This window comes from Hyposmocoma kahamanoa, unplaced genomic scaffold, assembly GCF_003589595.1.
Source record: "Hyposmocoma kahamanoa isolate Upper Pololo Valley unplaced genomic scaffold, ASM358959v1 129, whole genome shotgun sequence".
Taxonomy (NCBI): domain Eukaryota; kingdom Metazoa; phylum Arthropoda; class Insecta; order Lepidoptera; family Cosmopterigidae; genus Hyposmocoma; species Hyposmocoma kahamanoa.
The window spans coordinates 821,594-835,975 of record NW_020653460.1 but is presented as its reverse complement, the minus strand read 5'-3'; the positions used below and the strand labels follow the sequence as shown (position 1 = coordinate 835,975).

The 14,382-nt window shown below is 36.1% G+C and overlaps 1 protein-coding gene across 1 annotated transcript in view; it reads right to left on the bottom strand.

The window, feature by feature from the left end:
• LOC113240262 (zinc carboxypeptidase A 1-like) overlaps positions 1-2,619 on the bottom strand; it is a gene marked incomplete at its 3' end in the record, with an annotated part of 5,081 nt that extends 2,462 nt beyond the window's left edge. The window contains exons 1-3 of the mRNA XM_026477519.1: positions 2,237-2,619; positions 1,268-1,673; positions 41-128 (exon numbers count right to left, since the gene is read on the bottom strand). Of these exons, the coding sequence (XP_026333304.1) occupies positions 41-128; positions 1,268-1,673; positions 2,237-2,532 (790 nt within the window). The remainder of the gene's footprint in view (positions 1-40; positions 129-1,267; positions 1,674-2,236) is intronic.
• Between the last annotated feature and the right edge of the window lie 11,763 nt (positions 2,620-14,382).

Below are 14,382 nucleotides of genomic sequence, written 5' to 3'. Positions count from 1 at the left end.
CAGGGCTTCTATAAGCGTATAAAAAGTACCTAATACTTACTTCCAAACCTATATTCGAAATTCCTATTTAGATCAACGCCGACATATTTGCCCCGAATTTGTCTTCTATTTTTCCTCCACATTCGATCCTATTAACATTACAACACTGTTATCAATACACAAAAATCATTGCATATAATTACAATAAAACGACAAAGCCATACGGGGTCTAATCGTAAAGGCGTGCCCAGGAGATTATTTCGTAAATGTAAGAGGTATCAAAAACTTTCAATCTGGTATCGAAAGTACGTTACCTAAAATTCAATTTATATTGCGGCGGAACGGACTTGAAGCGAATTTTTGTAACGATATTGTGTAAAGCATAATGAACTTTATGGTCAATTGTGTAACGTACAAACTAGATACGAGCCAAAAAACACATCGCGCGTCTTCCGCGGAATTCTCGCGCATTCCGCCGCCGTCGTCGGCGATGTTTGACGCTTCCGTCCCATTCTGTGAAGCCGCAATGTTAATTGGCCTAATGAGTAAAACGAATTTTTATAAACAAAACTAGAAATATCCAAAATTTTAACGACAAACGTTGTCATACATTGCCATGCCAAAAATACATGATACAAAGTTAGTAATGTCACGTAAAATTTCGTTACTATAATTAGCTTTCATTCCCTTCCGCAACAATGTAAATTGAGCCTTAGGTTACAAAAGTAATGATTATTAATAAAACGATCGAACATAAAGATTCAACCTGATGGTACTCGAACTCATGACCACGCTGTACCGGCCTGCTTCTATATCCACTAAGCTACAGGTCAAATTATCGACTTGTATTCTCCTATGTACTTTTATTATAGACCTTTCTACTAATCTTTTCGACTTTCCGCAATGTAAGTCATATCTAGTGAGAGATTTTAAAAACCTTCTCATAGCTGGTAACGTTACAGTTACCACAACCTGACTTTCATGTCGCTGTTTGATAAAATGTATTATTGAGATTTTTGGTAAAATAACTCCACTCGTTTTGTTATAATTATTAATACAAAGATTGAACACAACGAAAAAATTCTTCAACCCAACGGGACTTGAATTCATGACCGCGCTGTACCGTAGTGCTGGTCTGTACCAATTGAGCTACAGGTTAAGTTATCAAGTTAATGAAATTCTCCTATGTGTTTTTGTTATAGATCTTTGCACTGGTTTTTTTTTTACAAAAGATTTAGATTGTTATTACAAAAGTGATTCTAAATAATATAATTTCTGTGTCACTTACCGTTTTCTGATTATATTCATAGCCATCAGGATTTAACACTGGTATCAGGTACCAATGATATCGTCCAGCTATTCGTTTTAATTTAACATCTTCGTGATTGTCCGATTCAAGTAATTGATGTATTAAGTAAGTTACAAATGCTACAGAAATCCATTCATTACCATGAGCTCCACCTTCCACTATAACAATCTCTTTATCTCCTTGTACTTTTCGTACAGCTAGAGAATAAATATCTCGGCCTTCATTTGATTTTCCAATTGATTCAAGTACGACTTGTTTTTCATATTTTGTAGAAAGGTCTTTTAACCAGGTGTATATATCTTCAAGTGCGTAAAACGATTTCCAATCAAATGTGTCATTTCTCCGAAAACCTAGGTATTTGCTTATCGTCTGTCTATCGAATATTCTTTAAACAGAAAAAAACAATACTGTTAAAAGTGACATATTAAGCGCAATTTAGTGTTTCTATTATCACTTGCAATAATGATCAAGGAAAACGTTCTGATGAAACCTGCATATTGGAGATAGCTTATGAAACTTTGAATACCTTTGCAGTTGCAAGGTGAAATCAAAACGTATTAAGAAACTAAATACTTCAATTTAACTTTTTTTCATGATATCAAGTAACAGAACGAACAAGTCTAGGCCTGGGCGTTATATATAACAATATAAAGCGTTATATCGCAAAAATCTGGAGACAACTGCCATTACGCCCGTCACCCTGAGACAAAGTTGTCAAGTCCCATGTGCCGTTCATTTATCAGCACCATTACCTTTCAAAGCCAGATCACAGTAATGCTGACATTGCTGCGTGGCTGCACTAAAAACAATTTTCTTGTTTGAGGACTCAGGACTTGTGTTTGTTGTTTCTAAGCCTACTACGGGTGCCTGTCACTTCCATAGCTGATATTCTAAAGTCGTATTGCAATGCTTTAGGAAATTTATTTATTTACTATTTTTAGTACTTACTTCTGTACGTTATCAGTTATAATGGTGGGTTTTAAACTAAGATTTTGAGCTCTATACGAAAACAGTTCTATTTCATTTGTATCTAGCATCATCTGCACTTCATTATTAAGCTTGTGAGGTTTATTCCAAAATTTAACATCAAAGTATTTCTGCAATGCACAGTTTTGCAAAAATTGTAACTGTTCTTTTGTTGTTGGTTTCACACTGAATAGTGTGTATTTATCGTACTGTTTTGTACAGCACATACGAAAATTTATCACAAAGAGTATGATGACCATTAGAGTTTTTGATGTCATATTTTTACCACGTTTAGCACTATTTATTTACTCGACGTTTTTAATGTTCATTATTTACAGCACAAATTCAACTGTTAAACCCTTAGAGGATGGAAAAAAATAAAAGAGTCTAAATAGTCTAAGGTTAAACCTAAACGAAATGTCTATGAACTTCAACTCTCTCTCTCTCTCTCTTCACAAAAAGCTTTCTTTTTTTCTCAGACTATGACTAGGTATTAGTTTCCATTTTAGAGGATGGAAAAAATAGTCTAAGGTTTCCATCTTCTAAGGTCCAACGTCACCTCTGTCACAGATTTTTTATTTTTTTTTAATATTAGTAGCTTTGCCTACGTATTTAGCCAATGTAAGGGCTTTCAAAGCAGAATTACAGATTATGGAAGAGGTACGGAATTTGGATGAAAAAGGATTGGGAAGGTGGGTACCTATTATATATCGGCATACATATTAAAGCTTGATATTATTATTTTCAATAAATAAGGCCAGAATATTGTAAACATCTTTTTTGCATAAATATAATAAACTTGTGGGTGGATGGAGGTGGGGAATGGGACACTGATTGTCAGGAGTTCGGATATGAAAGTATCGTGGTCAATTAAGGCGAAGGATAAGAAGTTATTTTAGATCCCCACAGGCCCCGCATGTGCAGCAGGGTCAGGAATAATTTTGAGTTTAAATAGGTGGGCAGGAATTGTCACGTGACCAAGTTGTAGTCTACAAATAATGGAGGTAGTTTGTTTGTTAAATTTCATCTTGCTATACTAACCGGAGAAAAACTTGTTTAAACCGGCTCGGTCGGTGGCGCGTCGTGTTTGTTTTTTGACTTGTCTACGTTGCCTAGCAACGACTTGTTTAGTCATTCTCAGTCATTTTATTATTCTACGAACATAATATTTGTATTAATATTAAGTATATAAAAAAAAGTGCAAATGTGGTTTATCGTAGGTACTGTATGTAAAAACAAGGCTGCGGACCCGTGCTGCACCTGGGTTCTCCACATGCGTTCTCCATAACATAACGAAAAAAAATATAAATCATCTTATAGGTTTAGAATAATAACGCATTTTTGGGTATCAACTAGGTAAACAGAAACTTTAATTTAAAAAAGAAAGATTTAAAAATCAATCCGGTCTTACAAAAAACGTTATAGTATTGATTGTATCGTAATGGTGTATTGAAATTGCATTGGTGCGTTCAAAAGCAAAAATAAAGACAATGTAAGAACTATTTTTTTTACAATTAATGTCAAAATGATTGGTGTTTATGGTTTGAAATACGTAGGTACAGTCAACAGTGCATCAAGCTGTAAACTTTATAGGCTTAGAAGTTGTGACCAAAGAAAGTTAGATAAGTTTGGACAACTCGGGCAGGGATACCCTGTAGCAATACATAAATTATCGAGGTTGGAGAACGAAGCTAAACTGGCTTCAAAAAACTCGAAGTGCTCAATAGAGCGAAGCCATGGACCGGGTTACCGACTCATAAAAAGCACCACGACCCTGTTATGGAGTATTGCTTGCATTCTGAGCCAGAGCTCCCAAAATACCAGTTTGGTCGACTTGACTACATCCAACGTTGGGCTGTTCGTGTTGTACACGATCATAAACTCACAAAACTGTTATGGAGCCTCATAATAGAGTCATAAGCTGTCTGTGTATATTCTACCGGCTATACATGACGGGGAGTTCAACTTTTCAAATCGATATCAACGCGTCGTTCTTGAAAAAAAAAATTATAAAACCATTACGAGAATTCAAAAGATAATGAATCATTAAATATCTAACTATTATAATAAACTATCATAAAAACTCAAATAAAATTCTACCGACCCAAAAGATGAAAGCATAAACTATGTACAACCAAATAAGGGTCCTCACTGATTTATGGCTCCCCATAAATTGTCCCCAATATTAGCAACACAGTGACCATTGACCCTCGGGAGAATGTACTACATCTGCTTTTATGTATTACTTCTTCGCCATTATTTAGCCATATTGGCGCTTTTAACTCATAAATATCATAAACGTCGGAGTGTCAGGTGATGACTCTATGGCACATCAGCATTTTCGAAAAGTTAATCACAACGCCATCTACTAGTTTTAGATCGTACTAGTTGAAAACGTCAAGCAGGCAGTTTAGCAGAAAGCAAAAGCGCAGGCACACGTCTTGGTCATACGAAGAGGGAGAATTGGGTAAAGGGGCTCTATAAATAATAGAAACCGCATAAGCAAAATAGATATATGCACAGACATATCCGAGTAAATGAGAAAACAATATTAATTTTTGTCTCTTTCTACGTATGCGGTTTTGGTTGTATGACTCAACCCTCGTTGACTCCAGCAAATCCTTCCGAGTGTTTTAAGTGCATCGATTTTATGTGTTTGTGCTTTTAAGGAGTGTTTTACAAAGATACTAACCGTTCCTTTGTAGTAATTGACAATTATTGCAGCTCACAATAATGGTGCATTGTTATGTTTTAGGCTGTAAAAGCCGTACGGAACGAAAAATTCCCAACATAACCTTTCACACGTAACTTTTAATTTTTCATTACAATCAATGAATTTTCTTGTATGAATTACTGGTGAAATACTCTTACAAGCCTGGAATATTACGATTTCATGTATTTTAGATGATATTTGAAGAGTTTTACTTGATTGAAAGATTTTTGTTTGCATCGTATAAACCTCCTAAACTAATGAGAATATCTTACTTTTGTCAAATATGTCCATCTCGCTTCTACCAGCAGTGGTTATGATACGCGAGAAAGAGAGATCAAATAAATAACGTATAAATTAAATTAGATAGGCTTAAGCTGATTTTAGGGATACCGTGCTTTTTCCACTATGTTTTCCCCAATTTATGGGTCATTTTAAATATTGTATTTTTTTTTACTTTTCAATACTCTTTCAGTTCGAAATATGTATGCTAAGTTAATACTGTTCAAGGGCCAATAAAAAAGTAATGATTTGTCATAATTGTTTTATTTGATTACTAATACTCAACCAAGCTAAATGTGGTCTGGCGGATTCTCCCTCCTTAGACTCGGCAGATTTCATCATTATCATGAACCCATTCATACGTCCCACTGCTGGGCATAGGTCTCCTCTCAGGCGAGTGCTTAGGCGACAGTCCACCACACTGGCCCAATGAGGGTTGTGGACTGCACACGTTTTCCGAGGACTTTGAACCTTCTTCAACGTTTCATCACGATGTTTTCCTTCACCGAAAAGCTCATGATAAATTTCAAATTAAGAAACTCAGAGGTGCGAGTCTGGATTCGAATCCACGACCCTCTGCTTGAGAGGCAGTAGGTTTAACCATTAGGTTACCACGGCTTCATTTTCATTTCAATTTCTTTAACAGGGTAAAATTTTAAAAGTAGACAATCCAGAATTTATAGATACTCTGTTGGTATCCCTTTTTAGTATACGCGAGAAGCTTCTCTATTCTTTTTTATTCTCCCTCTACGTGGCCATAGTATAATTTCAGTACAGAGTACTAAAAAAACCAACCTCAAAAGTCATTCATGTCACGTGCGCGACCGCCACGCACCGTGTACAGACGCATACTGTCGCATAATAATGAAAGGCGCATCGGCACGACCAGTGTTATGCAACGCAAACGCATACTTGTCTTAAAATCGCACCGGCCTGTCGGTAATGCCGACCGACACAGTTGCTCGCTTTTCCGATGCATGCCGACAACGTCATACGGATTGCTTGCGGACGCCGACAACGTCATCAGTGCGTATCAGTGGTAAGTAAGTAAGTGGTAGTAAATTTAGCAAGAGACATACGAAAATACTGTAAGAATTTTACGTCGTCGTTTAGCAAATTAGGAAATAGCCTAAGAGAATTTAAAAAAATAAACAATAGTCTAAGGAAATAGCATATGATATTCTCCAAGTTGCGATCTCTTCTTAAATATATCAAGTATCCAGGTATCATGTTTCTTTTTTTTTCTCTTCTTCTGCCAACAAACAAGCCACCAATACAAATTATTCTTCATCACTTTCCAAATCCATAGTCTCGCACACACAAGTTAGACTCGTCCGCTCGCTACGAAAAATGGCGTCGGCAATCCGATTGCTGCGGATACAGTAGTCAGTAGACGCACTACCACAAACGGAGCCGTTTGATGCGATCCATCCGATGCGTGCGCTGCGGATCTGTGGACGCCTACCTTAAATCGCAAAGATCTCAACTGCTGCGCCCGTCACCTTTTCACAAAAAATACCTAACAATTGCTAACACAAAGTCCCTACATCTCCAATTGTGTCGGATTTCCTAATATTGTCACAGTTTAAGAAACTACTCGGTATAATTGATGTTCCTTATTTGTTTTACTGATAAATAATCCGCCACTACGTCATTAGTAGAGGTTTTCTGCCACGCATATAAGAGGTTTGAATGGAACACATCCACTTAATCGCCAATTTGCTATTCCACAATAAAATAATACAAAACGCATCGGTTGTTCTGATAAATTATTTCGCCTTATTAGATACTTTTCATGCCATTTAATGGGCCAGAAAAGGGCAAAGAAATTTATTATACGACTATAAATCTGTGCAATTCGGAAACACGCCCTCGCACTTAGAGGAAATTGGAGTTTTGTCTGCTCTTATGTTATTAGAAATGTTATATTATGTAACTTCTACTTACACGTACAGGCTACATATTTGAATGCTAACACGGTTATAAGACAAGGCCAAAGTTATAAGAGAAAGAAAAAAATATGTTAGACTTTTATTGCCCATTTTGAACGTCTTTTTAATTCAATTAAGAAGAAAAACCAGTCTGTTTTGTTTCTCTTAGAGCCACAGAAGAAAAAAACAATGGAAATGCCTTAAGCCTCGATTACTATCAAAGCCGATGTCGCCAAAACTCACACATTCTAAATTTCAAACACTGCAAAATTTTGATATTGTTTGGTCGCAGTTTCAAATTTAAAAAGGAATAACAAATTCTGGGTTGTTAATATAATTTAAACTTTACGCTGTTGGCATATCGTTGAAAGTTCAATACCATCAATACCTATTATTATAAGTTACGACGTTTTGATATTACACTTATTGAAATTTCAATCAATGTGCTACCATCTAGCGGTTTATTGCTGAACGACGACGAATTGGAGTTATTAATTTAGTTCTCCAAAAAAGAAGCGACTATATTGCAGGGGTATAAGCTTTACTTTCGTTTCTTGTAACAAAAAAATATTTCGATAAATAGAAAATTGAAAATTTATTAAAATAAGACTCCGATGACATAAAATACCACCACAGGTAATATTTTTGGTGCAGCTATGCGGCTGGAATAGCACAATATAGCACTTTTATAGGATTTTAGAGAATTTGCACGAAAGAATGACACAACCATACCATGCAAAACGAAAATGGCGGATTGAGCTCAGATAGAGACCTATAGTTGGCACGCGTTAGACGCTAACTAACCACTTTTACTGTATTTATTGTTATGTGTTTGGAGCTAAGAGCAATCGGAAGCAGTATTATGCGTGTGTGATATGTAAAAACAAAATTAACACACATTACTCTCACATACGCACACAGGCACGCATGCAATCAAGCACACACATAAAACGCAACGTAAACTGTACTACCAATTGGTAAGTTATTATTTATGGTTATAACTTAAATTAATAATGACAAAGTGCGTAATGTTTCTTAATAAAGCCTTAATTCGGTTTTGTTTCAAAATAAGCATTTCATTTTGTTGTTTTTTCGCATTTGCAGAGCTTTCCATGCGACAGGCGTAGTCTTGTGTGGTGATCATAGTATAATTATGTTAATTTGTTTCCTAAGTTATGGCAAATTAACAAATAAAAATTTAATTAACATGTTGTCATTATTCTACCATTTAATTGAAATATATAAGAATTAAAAAATTTTGGCATTTGAATAACTTGTGGCAACAGAGCTCCTCGTACCTGCCACCTTACCTATTTCTGCCACCAATCAGCAATGTTCACTTTACTGTCGGTTTTGAATGGTAATTAATTGTGCTGGTGAAATTACAAGCACATGGGACTTGTCAACTTATGTCTCAGGGTGACGGGTGCACTGCCAGTGTCCCACAGATCTTTGCGATTCAAAACTCTAAATTATACTGCAACTGTTATGGGTAGGCGTGGCGCTTACCACCCATCACTTTCTGCTATATAAAAAAAAAACTTGTGTTATGGAAATCGGAAAACGCGACAGTACCACAGACACCCAGACTATATAGAAATGTTTTTTACATTGATCCGGCCGGAGATCGAATATAGGACGTCAGAGATGGCCACTACATGAAAACCGATGTGCAAGTTACTAGATCATGAATGTCGTTAAAACTATTTTTCTTTCATAATAGGCCACCGTTATACCCTTTTTTTAAAAAATGGGTAATTAGAATACTATTTTCTTTCGATTTCGAATGAATGAAGATCCGGCAGATGGAGACGTAACTCAGCAGAAAATAGAATCCACGCGTCGTTTTTCTAAGACCAAACTAAACTTGCCCTTCTGCGCTCACCTGATAAACCAATATTCAATTAATATCCTGACGCCATTTAATTCAAACTTTCCGTTGAAGAGATAACCATCACATTTCCAAAGTAATAACCAATGCCCGTCTTTTAGGGAAATTAACTTGCAGATCGCTTTTTAATTTCTTGAAATTGCCTGTTAAATGGGCGAACTTGGTAATCTTTTTAAAGAACGTCATTTATATGAAGGCCTGTACTAAGAGAATTTGCGCAAATATGCGTAGCTGGCTAATACTAGTCTTTTCTCTGTTCGTCTAGAACCCAAAGTTCCACAAATAATATGTTAATAATAATAGTTAGTACCAGTAATAGTTAGGAGCAGTGGCTGAGTAACTGTAGAGCTCTTTGTGAATGAGTTCGTCCAGGGAAGTTACGCCTGATTTCTGCCGCCAAAAGGTAATTTGAGCATTAACGCGTTCCGGTTTTAAAGGGTAAGTTAGCTGGTGAAATTACAGGCACATGGGACTTGTCAACTTACGTCTCAGGGTGACCCCTCAGATCTTTGCGATTTAAAGTGCCACTGCAACTGATATGGACAGGCGTGTAGCTTGTCATAAAAAAAGATGGGTTGCATATCTTAAAAAAAGTTGTTTTGTTTTTTATTTGCAACCCACCTATTCATAAGTTGCAGTAACACTCAAAGTTTTGAATCGCAAAGATCTGAAGGGTACTGCCATTGCGCCCATCACCATGAAACGAAAAGTTGACAAATCTCATGTGCCTATAGTTTCATCAGTACACATTCCCTTCAAAACCAGAACTGCTTACATTACCGTTTGACTATAGAAATAATGAAAAATAACATTTTCATCAATGTATTGGGACACATATAAAACATCACGCCTATCTCCGTCTCCTACAACGATTGGCAGAGACCATGGCCCACAAATCAAATCTGAATAATCTTTATTTCAAAGGTAAGTGTACACTTGAAATCATCACATTGAATAAACTCTACTGCTCATTAGTAAGGCAGATTCCCCTGAGAAGAATGAGCAGGAAAGTCTAGGGGTTGCTCGTTGTAAATAAACATTTGAACACATTTATCATTAACAATGTTCTTTTTTTCAAACATCATTGATCGAGAGCTACAAGAGTAACACCCCACCCGCTATGGTCCTGATAAACCTCCTTCGCCTCCTCGACTCCACCCTCCATGCCTAGAAGATGCTTCTTCACGCCTCGTTTGAAGGACCCCATTTCGTAAGACGGAAAAGTCGTGGTCTCGGCTGCATGAAGTTGATTACGAATTCACGCATTAACTGCAAACTTGCAGTCAATCCCATAGCAGCCTTACTGCACTGTTCGGCATTCTGTCTTCATTTCTGTAATGCTAATTTAGTTGTGTCTGCCTTTGTTAAGTACCAACTCCAAACAGAGACCCTTCGCCAATAATAGACGAGCCACAAATAAAATTATTATACATCAATCAACGTCTTTACAAATCGATTTTAATCTCGCTTTAAACACACCCAATTACAATAAAACAACCTATTTATAACAAGCGTAGAACTAATACAGACTCATTAGTTATCAACTCTCTAAGGGCGTGTACGCACTGGGTAATTAACTAAAACAATGGAAATACATCACACGCGATATATAAGATGTGATGAATAAGCCTAATATGTCATGTCTACCGCACCCCTAAACTAACCTAGTGACATTTTGTTTTGGGTGTTTTGGTGTATTCCCGTTAACACCATTATAATAATCATAGTAATGATATTCCTTTAAGACAAAATCATATTTAATACGTAACGAAAAAAAAACGTTAAATGTTTCTGTTATCAATTTGCCACTTTAAGATTGCCTAGAAGATATTGTTATTTAGCTATAAGACAGTTTGTAATATAATATAATAAATGAAAATAAAAAAATAACGCATAATAATAAGGCACACACTCAACATAGCCCCGCACTAGGGAAACCCTGTGTCGCGGGTGCTATGGAAACACACATAGATAACTACAAATTACACCCAAATTCACGAGAGAAATATTTATTTGTAATAAAATCTATGAAATTGAATTAAAATTGAAATGAAATCTATGAAAGTTTTTCTCATAAAACTGTAATATTAAGTTTGTTAAATATCACGATGTTCAAATATTTTTTGTGAAATTATTCCACTAGTTTCTTATAATTAATAATATAAAGATGGCACACTTAATATAAGCGATAAACATCTGAAAATATTTTGAAAACTACAATGACAACACAGAATAGTACAGTGCGTTAATGTTTCTTTTTTGTATTAAAAACTAATAATGTGTGAATGAATAGTGCACGTCGTCTTCTCTAGCCTTTATCGACCACCGCGGAGGTGGCGTCAGTATCACCACTTGTACCACTCATTGTCGTCTCTTCATGCGAACTGGTATAAGTAATTACGACAAACAAAAAGATTCAATAAATATTAGACAACAACACATTTATGTTGCTCTGATCCCAAAGTAAGTAATTAATTTGTGTTATGGAAATAGGAAAAAACGGCGGTATAAACACATAAACACCTAACTCCCACCCAGATGGAACAAGGTAGAACACAAACAGAGAGATAATTAATAATAAAGGTATTAGTATTCCAATTCATGTAATAATCCCTGACAAGTGTAGTATTTTATCTACAGTCATGTAATAGTTCCTATCAGTAATTTTTCTACTTGTTTTTAGTTAATATTTAAGTTACATTTTATAATTTTAGCGTTAACCACACTAGTACTGACATGCCGTCTCGTCTTGTAAAAGCGGTTCCAACTGAAAACCAGCGTTACAGCAGGCCAGCTGTAACATATGCTGAGTGGGATCCGTTTCAGCTTATAGATATATGTAATCATTAATTTGTTATATATGTTTTGTTTGAATTTTCTTAAGCTGAATTAACGTTTCTTTCTTTAGTATTGTTTTGCGAAACCCGTACATCGGCTGCTAGAATATGCCGGTAACCCCACTATGTCTATTCCATTTTATTCTTGTGAAAGTGAAGTGATACTCAAAGTAAACGATTTGACGTATTTTTGGCTATTTTTCTTCTAATTGTATCGATGGCATGTAATATAATGCATGCCAGGTGGTGACAGGATTTGCCCCAAGGTGCACCAGATGCACAGAAGAGTGGTACGTCGTGCGGGGAGGATCCGTTCGTGCATCCCATGTTTTCGACATTAAAAAATACAAATCCAACGGGTTTATTCTATTGATAATGAAAACAGAAGATACCAGTAGTGAACTATGGTGCCGAAAATACGGTAGACAGAACTTTGCTTGATGGTTATTCGATTGTTATTAGAGATATTTCAATTAATTTTTCTGTCCCATATTACGTAATAAATACTATACTATACTATACTATACAATACTATACAATACAATACTATACTATACTATACTATACTATACTATACTATACTATACTATACTATACTATACTATACTATACTATACTATACTATACTATACTATACTATACTATACTATACAGGGAACTATGAGTATATTTAATTTCTTAAAAGCAAATATTAAAATTTCATGCAATGAATTTCTCGCGTATACCTCATACGCTTCAAAGCCTAATCAACCACGACATCATTTCGCCTTACATAAAGCATACTGTTTTTTTTTATGATACCAAGTAACGGGATGGATAAGTAGTACGCCTCGTGGTAAGTGACACGCCTAGCCCAATAGCCAGCACTGCAACTGCTATCAGGTGCAGTGCCACTCAGAGTTTTAAATCGCAAAGATCTGAGGAGCACTGCCACTGCGCCTGTCACTCTGAGACATAAGTTGACAAGTCCCACGTGCCTGTAATTTCACCAGTACCCTTACCCTTCAAAACCGAAACGCGGTTAATGCTCACATTACTGCTTGGCGGCAGAAACAGGTAAGGTGGCAGTACTTCGCTGGACGAACTCTCTCACAAGGAGCTATAATTGTTGCCTAAAGTGTGAGTCACGTTCTATTTTTTTTCCATTGGTTTCTTTTATTCTTTGTTTGTACTAATATCGTGGTTTCATTGCTCCGTTTGCTCAAAGGCAAGAAGTGAGTTTACCAGTTATTTTCGCCAAGTCACAGTACGTAATATAATTTTGGTTAAAATAGGCGGTTAAATAGCTCGACGAGCCTCTAGGTTTTGCGATTATGAAACTTTCAATTAATTCATCATTTTGTAGGAAATCAAGCTAATTTACTTAGGCCGGCTTCATTCAGATGGTGGTCTGTCTGTCTTTTTTTAATACGAGTGACATTTGTAGGGTTGCCAGTTTTCATAAAATTTTAGATAGTTATGTTGTTGTAGATAGTTTAATCGATAGATTGTGAAAAAAGATAAATTTTGGCCAAGAATGTGTGAATTGTGAATGTTAAGACGCTGTAATGCTTACTAATTGCGTTATTACCTTCTTTATTCTTATTTTGACAGTTGACCTACTAGTATGGAGATCAATTTTTATTCATATGATTATCTATATGGAATTACGGTTAAAAACTTTAAAATACGTCTTCACTTTTGTAATTTTCATAAACATAGTTCTAAATACAGTGTACTTATATGTGAACTTCCAATAATAGACAATTCAAATGAACTTGTGCTTAGTAATTGGATGAATAATGTGTCGAGGATGATTTAAATGAAAGAAGTTCGGCTATTTATTCCATAAGCGTGACCAATATTCAATCGATAGTCTATAGAAAATTTATCGACTGTAATCACTAGCTGCTCGCAAGCGCGCAACACTTTTGCACAATGAACTGTCATTTTACTCCGTCCCCAAAAAAGACTGACTATAATAAGATATACTAACGGTGGTTTGACGAGGACCTCTATAACTGTTGTACAATGTTTCTGTAAAGATAGTGTAATGTAATAGAACTCCTTGTGAAACAGTTCGTCCAGTAAAGTATTGCAACCTTGCTTATTTCTGTCACCAAATAGTAATGTAAGCATTACTGCGTTCCCGTTTCTAAGGGTTGGCTCTACACACACTGTCGCAGAGTCGAAGCGTCGCGACGCGTCATATTTTTCGCCTATATCATATTCATCTCTATTTTCTCACAAGTAAGATACAAATTTGTGTTATGCAAATATGGAATCGTGCGTCCCCGCAGCGCCGACAAAACTGTGATCCAGACACGCTAATACGAGCATGGTCACACGGCGACGTGCGTCGTCATGCGTTGTAGTTGAAAAACAGGACGCGACGCGATGCTTCGACTCTGCGCTAGTATGAGTTGAGCATAAGGGTGCTGGCAGTTATTTAAAGCTTTGAGCGGCACTACAACTGTTATGAACAGGCGTGTCGCTTA